The sequence below is a fragment of the Eretmochelys imbricata genome, chromosome 3 (assembly GCF_965152235.1).
Source record: "Eretmochelys imbricata isolate rEreImb1 chromosome 3, rEreImb1.hap1, whole genome shotgun sequence".
Taxonomy (NCBI): domain Eukaryota; kingdom Metazoa; phylum Chordata; order Testudines; family Cheloniidae; genus Eretmochelys; species Eretmochelys imbricata.
This window is the reverse complement of record NC_135574.1, coordinates 202255569-202270470: the sequence shown is the minus strand read 5'-3', so window position 1 is coordinate 202270470 and position 14902 is coordinate 202255569. Positions and strand designations below refer to the sequence as shown.

Genomic DNA, 14902 nt, shown 5'->3' with positions numbered 1-14902 from the left:
AAAGTTTCTTTTTCAGAATCCTCTTTACAATCTTTTAAACTTCTGGGGAAGGACTGTGACTTTATGCACGGCTGGTACAGCAGTAGGCACATTGTCAACAGTTCATAAATAATAGGCTATTATTATATGTAATGCCTAGGAGACCCAGTTATAAAGTAGGACTGCATTTTACTAGGTGTTGTACATACACAAAACAAAAAGAATGGTCCTTGTCACAGAATTTCACAATCTAAGTAAAGGGGCAAATATCAGTTTGTGTATTTCCTGCTTAACACATATTGAAAGTAGAAAGGTATTACGCTCCTCCTTTATCTTGTAAATAAAGTCCTTTGCCATTGCACCTTTTGGGGGGTTTCTCCATTTCGCATACTGCTGGTACAATTCCATACAGTACGGATCATTACTGCGTGGCTCAGTATGTTATAAACTGTTAGTTCTTCACACACTGAGAAGTGAGATAAATAGAGAGAGAGTTCGATGTGGGGTTAGGACAGGATTGTACAATTTCCTTCTAGTACTACTTCTAGTGAGGATAGTTCTAAACCTAAATTCTCTCTGAAGTGCTATAAGATTTCGCTGTTGTGTAGGAGTGAAACTCTCACTACCTCCAGACATCTGGGTTTTTTTTTTCTGTTGATGTGCCCTTTTAAAATCTAATCTTATGCCTGTTCCTAAGTTTTAGATAATGTGGGGTTTGGTTTAAAGAGGAACAGACTTTGAACATCATACTCTCTAGGAGTGTGGATCCGTTAGAAATACATACTAGTTGAGAAAATTAAGATGAACTTGCCTATAATAATTTCCCCATGGAGGCAGGAGTTATAACAAATCCCCACTCACCCACCCACTTTCCACAGAGAGCTAGGGGTGTTTTGTGCACCCTGTCTGTTTTATTTGTTTGAAAAGGAGCTGCCGGTTAGATAAGGACTATAACACTCTATCTTCACCCCCAAGTCACTGCATTCTCCACCAACCCTTCTCTTGAGGGCTCTTAGCTCTCTTTGCTTCCTACGCATCTTTCTAATATTATGCCTGAGACTGAACCTGCATCTTAACTTTCTTGCAGAACTGGCTAACTTTAAGCGACAGCATTAACAAAATACTGCAGTGATGAAAAATGTAGCGGTTTAAAACCCCACATAGCTTTGTGGAATCATTTAAAATCTACATCCATATGTACTGTGGGCAACTGAAGTTTGTGACTGTTTTAACCTATGGCTGCTAAAGACAGAATCCCCCAAATGGGAGCAATGCTGAACTTTGGGAGATTCCGATTCTGAGTTAAATGACATCCAGGCTTGGTCCTATCTCTGATTTACTCACTTTTTCACCAGCTATCTTTCCATTACCAACTACACTGCGGGCACACAATGAATAATTAGTGACCATAATAAGAGGGCAAGCTGGGCAACAGAATGGGGTGTTCAGTAATGTGAACAGTGCATATTGCTGAACTGCAAGTTTATCCAAACACTTTTGGCTAGATTCTCATTTACACTAAGGTTCTTTCACGCTGCCCTGGTAGTACAGCAGAGCTAGTACAATAGGGTAGTTTAAAGTAGATGCACTAGTTTATTTGTGTTTGTAAAAGGTTAGTCGAGAAGTAGATTAAAAATTCTTCCTGTCACCTGGGCAGTTGTCCTTTCAACTAGAGCTGGTTGGGAATTTTTGGATGAGTTGTTTTTCATTGAAAAATGCAGATTCATCGAAATCCAAACTGTTCATGAAACAGGGTGTGGTTCGATGAATTTTCCAACTTAACAAAAAGAAGAAAACATTTCATTTCAGAATGTTCAAAATAAAAAATCCTGTTTTCCTGTTCCAAATGTCCTCTTAAAAGGTTTTACAAAAGAAAAAAATGTCAACACTGAAAATGTATTGTTTCAAACTGACCAAAACCAAACGTTTCAATGACCAAAACTGAATTTTTTTGCGGGGGAGGGGTTGGCCTTTTTTGGTTTATGAATATTTTCAAAATTTTCAACTTTTTCTCCAAATTGAGAAACAAAAAACAAAACAAACCCCACAATGTTCAAAAATATTCACGAGACTAGAAAACTGTTTCCCACCCAGCTTGAGTTTCAACCTCCTGTGAGGAGATATGATTGTAACAGCGGGGTTCCCAAACGTTGTGATACACGGGACTGTAACTTGCAAGAAAAAACCTAGGGCCTCACCTCTTCTATATTAATTTATATAGATACATTCTGTTGTCAACAATAGATGCAACGATAACTGTTTGGCGTGTCCATGTGTCGTCCATGATCTGTGAACAGAAATTGCTTTTTGTTTGATTTCACTAACGAAACAAACCCTGTAGTTGAACAGTTTTAACCTGTCCCTGTGGTTATAAAAAAACTGGAGCTGCAGGCCGCATTCTAAGGCTATGCAAGTGGCATTTATTATAACCTATCTGTAGTCCTAAAACTCCCAAAACAATGATATGTAGACATAATTTCACTCTTGGTTTGCACTTTGGGTAAACTGGCCGTAAGCACAGTCTGCTCAGTTTGACTTATCCCTAGTGGATGTCATGAAAACCACCAAAGTAATTTACTGTAGTACAATATGATATAGGTAGACAAGCGTCTGATAAGGGGCAGTCTCAACAGTGGTCCACACTACAGGCTAAAATAATTATCCAGCTACTTGCTCCAGGAGCTTGTTGCTAAGGCCAGGTCTACGTTAGGAAGATGTTGCTGATCAGTATAGCTTTTCCAGCAAAGCTCTCCTATACCAAAAAACTGTGCTTATGCCTGTTTCCCAAACACCATATAAGATATATCAGCCTAAGCAGAATTATGCCATTATGACTGCGCTGAAAATAGGTCTTTTGCCAACAAAGCTATGGCAGTAAAAAAACCAAAACCACTAGCTAGTATCTAGTGTAGAACTGGCCGGAGGGTGACCATGTTTGAGAAAGTTTCTGTGTGACTCTGTGCAAGATGTTGGAAGTGCCATTGAAAAGAAAAACCCCTTTTCTCTTTTTTGTCTCTTCTGCTTTACATTCTCAAGTTACAAAGAAGAAAAGCAAAAGGGGGGTGGGGAGGAGTAAAGGCATAGATATACCTTGAAAATCCTTGACGTGACCTAAAAGTATGATGAAGGAAAACATATTTAAATAGGTTGTCTAAAGAGCCAAACATGTATAACAGTTTATTTCTATCACTCCCACAACTGATATATTCAGTTTTTATATTCTGTAAAGTGCATGTGAATATTTGTCTCTATGTGACAAGGTCAGTTTCACTATTTATGACTTCAGATGGCCAGTGCCTTTATTGTACTATTTCATGTATAAGCTCTGTGATAAGAGCTGTCAGAGAAGTCAGAATAATTGTATGATGAATCAAGATCATTGTGAACAATTTACAATGATAGGATCAGGAAATTATCCTTTCATCGAGTTAAGGGATATTAGATTTTTCCATTACTGCTGCTTTCAGCTTGCAGTATGAATAAGTCTCACTTAATTCTATCCTTTCCCCCCTTCTAGCCCTAAGCAGCAAGCCAAAATGGCAGAATATTGCAGATTAATTTTTGGAGATGCACTGCTCATGGATCCACTGGAAAAATACCCAGTAAGATGGTTTGGTATTTCCCTGATCATAAGCATATGTATGAATATGTATTTGCATATTTCAGTTTTCTGTTGCTCTTCATATACCGCCTTACAAGATTGAAGCTGCTGGATTTTTGGGTTTGGGGTTTTTAAAAGTAATTTATGCTATTATTGGTTTAAGCATATGGTTTCTGATCTGGAGATTATTGTGAGCTAATCCTCTAAATCAAAATTGGCTCTAACATCTACTCTTTTATAATCTGGGCTTTCACATTGGAAATAATACTTCTTACGGTTACTGTTGTAGATATTTCATAGTGCATTTTTTCTTTATCTTCTAAAGCGCCTTCATTGGTGCTGTTTTGTTTAGCACAGAGCCTACCTGTTGTGCAAACCACGCTTCATCTTAAAATGGGGTTACATTTTGGATTGCACAACTGTACATTGTATCATGGGGAGAATGAGAAGCTGGCTTGGGACCATTTTATTTATTACACATCTCTCCTTCTTTCCTCTAAGCTTGAAAGTGGCATTCCCCTTCCAAGCCCTATGGACTTAATGTACAAAATTCTGGTGAAGAATAAAAAGAAATCACAAAAGTCTGCCGACGGAAGTTCAAAAAAGAAGCTCTCTGAGCAAGCTTCCAACACGTGCAGTGATACATCCAGTGGATTTGAACCCTCATCTCCTGGAGCAGGTAAAAGTTGAACTTCCAAATACATTACTGCCTGAAACATAAGGAGCCCAATTGTGATTGACACTAAGTCTTGTTTACACCACTCTGTAAGTGTAAAGGTGCCTCAGTGTGGGTCTAGCCCAATGGCTGGTACGTTACTTAGTTAGGGCAAAGTGCTGTCCCCCTTACAAAAGCCAAGTCAACAGGCTTTGCTCATGATCTAAGCGAGGTTGAGGCTCAGGAGTATTTCCTGCTAATCATAGAATCAGAATATCAGGGTTGGAAGAGACCTCAGGAGGTCATCTAGTCCAACCCCCTGCTCAAAGCAGGACCAATCCCCAACTAAATCATCCCAGCCAGGGCTTTGTCAATCCTGACCTTAAAAACTTCTAAGGAAGGAGATTCCACCACCTCCCTAGGTAACGCATTCCAGTGTTTCACCACCCTCCTAGTGGAAAAGTTTTTCCTAATATCCAGCCTAAACCTAATATCCAGCCTAAACCTCCCTCATTGCAACTTGAGACCATTACTCCTTGTTCTGTCATCTGCTACCACTGAGAACAGTCTAGATTCATCCTCTTTGGAACCCCCTTTCAGGTAGTTGAAAGTAGCTATCAAATCCCCCCTCAGTCTTCTCTTCCGCAGACTAAACAATCCCAGTTCCCTCAGTCTCTCCTCATAAGTCATATGTTCCAGTCCCCTAATCATTTTTGTTGCCCTCCTCTGGACTCTTTCCAATTTGTCCACATCCTTCTTGTAGTGTGGGGCCCAAAACTGGACACAGTACTCCAGATGAGGCCTCACCAATGCCGAATAGAGGGAAACAATCACGTCCCTCAATCTGCTGGCAATGCCCCTACGTATACATCCCAAAATGCCATTGGCCTTCTTGGCAACAATGGCACACTGTTGGCTCATATCCAGCTTCTCATCCACTGTAACCCCTAGGTCCTTTTCTGCAGAACTGCTGCCTAGCCATTGGGTCCCTAGTCTGTAGCGGTGCATTGGATTCTTCCGTCCTAAGTGCAGGACTCTGCACTTGTCCTTGTTGAACCTCATCAGATTTCTTTTGGTCCAATCCTCCAATTTGTCTAGGTCCCTCTGTATCCTATGCCTACCCTCCAGCATATCTACCTCTCCTCCCAGTTTAGTGTCATCTGCAAACTTGCTGAGGGTGCAATCCACACCATCCTCCAGATCATTTATGAAGATACTGAACAAAACCAGCCCAAGGACCGACCCTTGAGGCACTCCACTTGATACCGGCTGCCACCTGGACATGGAGCCATTGATCACTACCCGTTGAGCCCGACAATCTAGCCAGCTTTCTATCCACCTTATAGTCCATTCATCCAGCCCATACTTCTTTAACATGCTGGCAAGGACACTGTGGGAGACTGTGTCAAAAGCTTTGCTAAAGTCAAGGAACAACACGTTCACTGCTTTCCACTCATCCACAGAGCAGGTTATCTCGTCATAGAAGGCAACTAGATTAGTCAGGCATGACTTGCCCTTGGTGAATCCATGCTGACTGTTCCTGATCACTTTCCTCTCCTCTAAGTGCTTCAGAATTGATTCCTTGAGGACCTACTCCATGATTTTTCCAGGGACTGAGGTGAGGCTGACTGGCCTGTAGTTCCCCGGATCCTCCTCCTTCCCTTTTTTAAAGATGGGCACTACATTAGCCTTTTTCCAGTCGTCCGGGACTTCCCCCGATCGCCATGAGTTTTCAAAGATAATGGCCAATGGCTCTGCAATCACATCCACCAACTCCTTTAGCACTCTCGGATGCAGCGCATCCGGCCCCATGAACTTGTGCTCGTCCAGCTTTTCTAAATAGTCGCGAACCACTTCTTTCTCCACAGAGGGCTGGTCACCTCCTCCCATGCTGTGCTGCCCAGTGCAGTAGTCTGGGAGCTGACCTTGTTCGTGAAGACAGAGGCAAAAAAAGCATTGAGTACATTAGCTTTTTCCACATCCTCTGTCACTAGGTTGCCTCCTTCATTCAGTAAGGGACCCACACTTTCCTTGACTTTCTTCTTGTTGCTAACATACCTGAAGAAACCCTTCTTGTTACTCTTAACATCTCTTGCTAGCTGCAACTCCAGGTATGATTTGACCTTCCTGATTTCACTCCTGCATGCCCGAGCAATATTTTTATACTCTTCCCTGGTCATTTGTCCAATCTTCCACTTCTTGTAAGCTTCTTTTTTGTGTTTAAGATCAGCAAGGATTTCACTGTTAAGCCAAGCTGGTCGCCTGCCATATTTACTATTCTTTCTACACATCGGGATGGTTTGTCCCTGTAACCTCAATAAGGATTCTTTAAAATACAGCCAGCTCTCCTGGCCTCCTTTCCCCTTCATGTTATTCTCCCAGGGGATCCTGCCCATCAGTTCCCTGAGGGAGTCAAAGTCTGCTTTTCTGAAGTCCAGGGTCCGTATTCTGATGCTCTCCTTTCTTCCCTGTGTCAGGATTCTGAACTCGATCATCTCATGGTCACTGCCTCCCAGGTTCCCATCCACTTTAGCTTCCCCTACTAATTCTTCCCGGTTTGTGAGCAGCAGGTCAAGAAGAGGTCTGCCCCTAGTTGGTTCCTCCAGCACTTGCACCAGGAAATTGTCCGCTACACCTTCCAAAAACTTCCTGGATTGTCTGTGCACCGCTGTGTTGCTCTCCCAACAGATATCAGGGTGATTGAAGTCTCCCATGAGAACCAGGGCCTGCGATCTAGTAACATCTGTTAGTTGCCGGAAGAAATCTAATGACCTGGTGCATTGTGTTGTGTGCGATACATTTAGGTCCCCTCCCCTCTTCCCCCCGCCCCACACACTTGGGGAGTTTAGTATATGATCAGCTCCTCCAGCCTCCCATTGCCATGTGCCCAAACTTCCAATGCAAAGGGAAGCACCATGGAGCAGAGCTTTGGGCCAAAAGAAATCTGATGAGGTTCAACAAGGACAAGTGCAGAGTCCTGCACTTAGGATGGAAGAATCCCATGCACCGCTACAGACTAGGGACCAAATGGCTCGGCAGCAGTTCTGCAGAAAAGGAACTAGGGGTTACAGTGGACGAGAAGTTGGATATGAGTCAACAGTGTGCCCTTGTTGCCAAAAAAGCCAATGGCATTTTTGGATGTATAAGTAGGGGCATTGCCAGGAGATCAAGGGACGTGATCGTTCCCCTCTATTCGACATTGGTGAGGCCTCATCTGGAGTACTGTGTCCAGTTTTGGGCCCCACATTACAAGAAGGATGTGGATAAATTGGAAAGAGTCCAGAGGAGGGCAACAAAAATGATTAGGGGACTGGAACACATGACTTATGAGGAGAAGCTGAGGGAACTGGGGATGTTTAGTCTTCAGAAGAGAAGAATGAGGAGGGATTTGATAGCTGCTTTCAACTACCTGAAAGGGGGTTCCAAAGAGGATGGCTCTAGACTGTTCTCAGTGGTAGCAGATGACAGAACAAGGAGTAATGCTCTCAAGTTGCAATGGGGGAGATTTAGGTTGGATATTAGGAAAAACTTTTTCACTAAGAGGGTGGTGAAACACTGGAATGCGTTACCTAGGGAGGTGGTGGAATCTCCTTCCCTAGAAGTTTTTAAGGTCAGGCTTGACAAAGGATGATTTAATTGGGGATCGGTCCTGCTTTGAGCAGGGGGTTGGACTAGATGACCTCCTGAGGTCCCTTCCAACCCTGATATTCTATGATTCTATGAAGCATGCAAGGGATATGACTTCCATGAAGGGCCTTTCTGTGTATTAGCTCCGTGCACAGTGAAACTGCAGTGGTTCTTCTGTATTTAAGACTGAATGCAGGGGGTGATTTGGCTCTCAAAGTCCCAGAGCCCCATTCACTGCTGCCTCACATCTAGTAGGGTCACATGTACCTGTGTAAAGTGGGTGTAAAATGCTAGCACATCAGAATGGTATCATTTTACATCCACTTACATTGCACTGGGGAAAATGACCACACAAGGTGCAAGGCCAGGGTAAATCAGGCCCTACATCTTGTATTACTTCATGGTATATTTCTCAGCTCAATGCACCGCTATTTAACCATGTGACTCCCATTAATTCCCACTCCTCCATATGAAAGTACACTGCTCTGTTTCCATTTTACCCACCTAAATAAAACAAATAAATTGATAGCACGGGCTGTGCATTCCTCTGGACAGAGAGCGGATTAATTTTTCCAAGACACCACAGTCACCAATACATGGATGTAGATTATTTGCATTTACTTAGCTTTGATTTCTCTAATTATCACCACACTGTACTCTTACTTTTATACCTGTAGCTGCTCCCACCCACCCGCAATGCACAGTACAGACTGTTCATGCAGCTAGAGTTTACACTATTCCTATTGTAAACCTCCTGTACTGAAGAAGGTAAAAAACTTGCTCCAGGCTAAAACTGGGCAAACTAAGTAGAAGAGCAATTTCCAATAAATAAAATATATAAAAGTATCTTTATCTGCTTTTGATTTGAGAGCTATATATCTATATATCTATCTACCTGAGTTCACTAAGGTTTGTTCTGCACTCCTATAACAAACCACATTAAATTGTTGTTTTTTTAAGTTCCTATGTTCTAGTGAGAAACATAATATTGAAACTAAATATCCAGTACAATTGGTGATTATAGGGATCTTAGCCAATGGGAAGCAGTAGGTAATACTTCATTTCTTGTTGGTCACTAGCTGGTTTCTTGAATACAGATTTAGAACAGGAAGGTTATCATCATGTATTAGTTGTATCATGATAGTGCCCAGAGATCCCATGTGAGATCAGAGACCAGTTGTGCAAGGCACTGTTCACACACATAATAAGAGAAATCTTTGCCCTGAAGAACTTACATCCTAAACAATTATTATAGGCAGGTAGCGCTGCCCAAAATTAAGGTTGTCTAACACTTTTCATTATAAGACCCTGTTTTCCGTTGCTTATAACTTTGCCAAACTTTAAGCATTAGGGGTGACATTTTCTATGCCAGGTGTCAGCCAGTCATGTAATTAAAAACTATCATTATGCATACACACAAGACAGCTGTATTAAGGTAGCACAGGCAACTTCAGTTCTGCCATTTCCTAACTTTTGACTGTGTGATGTTTGCAAGCTTAAAGTTCCTTTAATGTAGGTTTTTAAAAATCTATTATTTAAATGTGTTTATAGCAGTATACAGGACTTGTGAGAATAAGGACTTGCCTTGACAAGCAGTGTTGCATAGTCAATAAAGCACTGGACTGGGTCTTGGGAGACCTAGCTTCTATTCTTTGCTTGCCCATGGGCCTGCTGGGTGACCTTGGGCAAGTCTTGTCACTGCCTTGTGCCTCAGTTTCCCCATCTGGAAAATAGAGATAATGATTCTGACCTCCTTTGTTAAACACCTGTGAGATCTGTGGATGAAACGTATTGAATAAATCCTGGGTATTATTATTACATGAGAAAGGTGAGCCCGTTTAATTATAGGTGCGATTTAAAACCATTTTAGTCAAACTGATGCAAAAGGTGCGGAGACTTGTATTTCATTTTAAGCTAGGCTTATTTGGCTTTAGTTGAAATTGATTTAGGACAGTCTTAAAGATGACTCTTGGATGTACTTATAAGCAAAATATAGCAGCAAAATATTATTATTTATAACCCAAAATCAGAGTGTTCAGAGAAGGCTTTGCACCTGATTCACTACATTGGTTTATAAACCAATTTAAGTCACTTTTCTGTGAGTTGAAAATGCCTGTATACCACCAGCGTCACTGCAGCATTGTATGCTGGCCAAATCACCAGACGTTTGAGAAATTGGTTTGGATTAGAGTTTCATTTTGGAAAAAGAAAATCTCATTCCTAGCATTGTGGTATTGTGGTATTTTGTTTCCTTTTCATATTACCTCTGTACGCGGTAGGTTGTTTTTCATGGGCTTGACGTGGACGGATTATTTAATATAAAGGCCCAAAGCAACTGACAGTTTAAAGCAGCCAAAGTTTGGATAACTGCTAAGTGCCTGGCTAACACTTAAAAATAGTGGGGCAAATTCTTAACCCTTCCCTTTTAGGGTGAGATTCACTATGGTCTGCAGAGGAACTACTCACGGAGAGTTGCAGGAATGCTAGGAGAAGATGAAGGAGCGTATGTGCTCCCTGGGTGACTGAGTAAAAATGGATTAAAGCTTTTAGAGCTAGCTCCTCAGCTGGTGTGAATCAGCATTGGGTTGTTGTAGTCTGAGGAGCTTTGCCGATTTAAACCAGCTGAAGAGCTGGCGCATTGCCAGCTGTCAGCAAGTGACCACTTTAAATTTACAAGCTAAATAAAATGAACTCCTAAATCTAAAAAGTATGTCAGCACTGAAAGGTATCCAAAGAGTAAATAAAAGGTGCTTTCCCGCACAAGGTGTTCCTGCAGGTCTTCAGTTGATTGAGCTATTTTGGTGCAGTTTAGACCGCTAACAGAGCTGCACAAGTGAATTTTAAATTTTTTTTCACTCAGATGGGGATTTGCAAAGGGGCCTAAGGCGGTTCTGAATTTCATTCAATGTTGGACACCTACTTATCTTAGGCTTCTTTGGAAACCCCAGTATCTAGCACCATCTCTTATCTTACTGTATACATAGTGCTCAAATATCTGTAGTCAGACTCTGTTCAACTAGCCTTTCCCGCCCATGGTTTTCGTTGTAGCTTCATATAACGTCATAAATCCACATCCTTAGCTGGTGTAAATTCCAGAACAACAACAGTCAATGGAGCTATGGCAACTCAAGTTGAGGATCTGACCCGTAGTTTCTAAAGCTGCATTAATTTGCAATATTTGTTTGTAGACCCTTACATGTACATAAGAGGGAATGAACAGAACAGGTAATCATCAAGTGATCCATCTCTTGTTGCCTATTCCCAGCTTCTGGCAAACAGAGTGTTCACAGCTGCAGCTTATGCTGTCCTAGGAGAACTTTTGTAAGTGAGAATTGATCTAATTGGGATATTTCAGTTAAACCTTTTCAAATAAATAGGTAATATGTTGCAGATTTCCCTCCATGGACACATCTGGTGGTGATAAGCTGCCAACCAATGGGTGCCACCAATATATACTAATCTCAGCAGGGCAAAAAGTTTGCCATAATCTGCCTCTTCTTCTCGTTTAATGGACTCTAGGAAGTGCTTTTTGCTAATCTAAATGAATAAATTAAGAGATTCATAGCCAGTGGCTGTTACTGCAAATCCAGCGAGAACACTTCAGGCTCTTAGCAATACATTAAAGTTCCCCCAAACTATCCCCTGAGCCTGTTGAGCGCTCATGTTATTTTCTTCAATGAAATGTTCAAACAAAGATTTGTTCATGAAAAAAGGCATGGCATATCAACACCAGTGTCTGGGAGAAAACCCAGCCTGGGGAATCATAGCTCGATTGAGAAAGTAGCCCACTTTGCTTTCATTATATATGCTCTACATAGTCAACAGAGGTCATTACGTTGACTTCGGTGGGCTTTGAATCAGGCCATGAATTGAGATGAAGAATCAGGACTGAATTATCTCTTCCCCCCAAGGAGGAAGATTGTGGCATTGTGGATGAATTCTCACATTGCAGTTTGTTTTTGCAGCACGCAAGGATGTTAGCCGTTCCTGATGCCAAAAGAAAATTGCTTTGCCATGGTTAACTGAGAAAAGTGAAAACCGTGGGCAAAAGGTTGTGAAATAAAAAGATTCATGCAGCCTGTAATAAAACATACTGACCTAGCAGGTCCATCTAGGGATCTGCGCGTAAGTTAAAGCTCAGTTTTGATGGCTTCTTTCTGAAAGTAAAACCTACAGTAGAAATTTCTAAGGAGAAAGATAAGGCTGCAATTTTTGTTGAACGTGATTGTTTCTGGAAAGCGCTATAATAAGACTATTTTGTTTAGGGGGAAAATGTTTCTTTGATTTAGTAACAAATTAATCTGTCTTGCCAATAGTGTTTAAATTGGTATAAAATAACTGAGAACAAGGCTTAAAAATCTATGTGATTCAGTCTCATCTACTCATTCAGTACTTTTTGAGTAAAAGAATGATATTTAAGCAGCTTCTTCACATTATTTAGTTTGCATTGCCCTCTGCTGGTGAGAGTGTGATATGCCACCTCAGCGCTGAGGGCTAGAAAAACATGCAGGGACAGAACTTCAATTGGTATACATTGAAATAGCTCCATTGAAATCAAAGGAACTATTGCCAGTTGACAGCAGCTGAGTATCTGCCTCACAATTGTCAATATTTTATGATAAAAATATTAAATATTTTAATTTAACCCAAAATATTATTTATTGAATAAGTACATTGTTGTTAGTAGTAATAACTAAGTTTATTACAGTAGTGCATAAGGACTAATGGAGAATGCAGCCCCATTGTGCTAGACACTGTACAAACAAAGACGTTACAGTCCAAGTAATGGTACTTATATAGCATCCATTGCCATGGTTTCTCAGGATCTTTAATGTATTTATCCTTACAACACCCTTAGGGAAGTGCTATTATCCCCATTTTACAGATAGAGAACTGAGGCATAAAGAAAAAGGTAAGTGACTTGCCCAACATCACACAGGAAGTGTGTGGCAGAGGAGAGACTTGAACTCAAATCAGCCAAGTCCTAACCATTGGACTATCCTTGGTTAATAATATGTGATACTGTATATTGTATATGCACGGACTATCAAAATGCAGCATTCTTTTTTCTTTTTTTTTAGTTCATTATTCTAACATCTAAACTGCTGTTCTGAATCACTGTTTTGTTGACCACAAAAGTCCTTTACAAAGACACAAAGGGGTTGTTTGTTTGATAGGCAAATTCCCCAAAGTAAGTCAGCGATGTTGAGGATGGCTAAACCACTCAAGACAGTGAATTTGGTGTGTTATATAAGAGGCAGTCCCCCTAAAATGTGGAACCCTCTAAAGCAACAGCACTTGAAGGTGTCTATCAAGAATAGTCTTGGTATTTATAATCATTGTTTCAGCCAATAATTGTATTGTAATTAAAATGTTGCAGGAGAAGCAGAGATCGAAAGTGACGATGACGATGACTATGATGATGACTGCAAAAAATCGTCAACAGATGAAGTAAGGATTTAAATATTTTGAAATAGCGGTGGAGTGATTCTGGTCCTTTAATTTGGCTTGCATTACTAAGTGTTGGACTGCCATCTAGTGGAGAAAGGAAGACATGCCCTTAAAACATAATACAAACTTTAGAAATATTTGCCAATAGTCCTAAAAGAATTCGCTGTAGCTCACGAAAGCTTATGCTCAAATAAATTGGTTAGTCTCTAAGGTGCCACAAGTACTTCTTTTCTTTTTGCGAACACGTGTACACTGTTGCTCACTTTATTCATATTTTAACTTCGTAAAATAAGATATAATGAATCAGTTTTAGACAGCTACTTCTTTATTATATGTGTGTATATACATATATATGTATGTATATATGTGTGTATCTCTCTCTCTCTATATATATATATACAGCTTATATATAACTATGCTGTGACAGCTCTGTGGTGAAATCTGTAGGAGACACATTTATTATTATTATTAATTTATATGGGTGCTCACAATGTGCTCGGCACTTTTCAGAAGATAAGATAAGGCAGTCTGTTTCCCAGGAATCTTATAGGCATGTATAAAGTATTAAAATACCAGCTATGTGATTTAGCTTTTAAATAGAGTGGTAAGGTCTCCTCTTCATAGAATCATAGAATAATCAGAGTTGGAAGGGACCTCAGGAGGTCATCTAGTCCAACCCCCTGCTCAAAGCAGGACCAATCCCCAACTAAATCATCCCAGCCAGGGCTTTGTCAAGCCTGACCTTAAAAACCTCTATGGAAGGAGATTCTACCAGCTCCCTAGGTAACGCATTCCAGTGCTTCACCATCCTTCTAGTAAAAAAGTTTTTCCTAATATCCAACCTAAACCTCCCCCACTGCAACTTGAGACCATTACTCCTTGTTCTGTCACCTGCTATCACTGGGAACAGTCTAGATCCATCCTCTTTGGAATCCCCTTTCAGATAGTTGAAAGCAGCTATCAAATCCCTCCTCATTCTTCTCTTCTGCAGACTAAACAATCCCACTTCCCTCAGCCTCTCCTCATAAATCATGTGTTCCAGTCCCCTAATCATTTTTGTTGCCCTCCGCTGGACGCTTTCCAATTTGTCCACATCCTTCTTGTCGTGTGGGGCCCAAATCTGGACGCAGTACTCCAGATGAGACCTAACCAATGCCGAATAGAGGGGAATGATCACGTCCCTCGATCTGCTGGCAGTGCCCCTATTATACATCCCAAAATGCCATTGGCCTTCTTGGCAACAAGGGCACACTGTTGACTCATATCCAGCTTCTCATCCACTGTAACCCCTAGTTCCTTTTCTGCAGAACTGCTGCCTAGCCATTTGGTCCCCAGTCTGTAGCGGTTTGTGGGATTCTTCCGTCCTAAGTGCAGGACTCCGCACTTGTCCTTGTTGAACCTCATCAGATTTCTTTTGGCCCAATCCTCTAATTTGTCTAGGTCCCTCTGTATCCTATCCCTACCCTCCAGCATATCTACCACTCCTCCCAGTTTAGTGTCATCTGCAAACTTGCTGAGGGTGCAGTCCATGCCATCCTCTAGATCATTAATGAAGATATTGAACAAAACCGGCCCCAAGACAGACCCTT

At 41.2% G+C, this 14902-nt stretch overlaps 1 protein-coding gene across 1 annotated transcript in view; it reads left to right on the top strand.

Annotated features, from left to right (window-relative positions):
* The window catches only part of PLCB1 (phospholipase C beta 1), a 659574-nt gene that overhangs the window by 497101 nt on the left and 147571 nt on the right, over window positions 1-14902 (top strand). The window contains exons 13-15 of the mRNA XM_077812057.1: window positions 3497-3581; window positions 4082-4259; window positions 13243-13313. Of these exons, the coding sequence (XP_077668183.1) occupies window positions 3497-3581; window positions 4082-4259; window positions 13243-13313 (334 nt within the window). The remainder of the gene's footprint in view (window positions 1-3496; window positions 3582-4081; window positions 4260-13242; window positions 13314-14902) is intronic.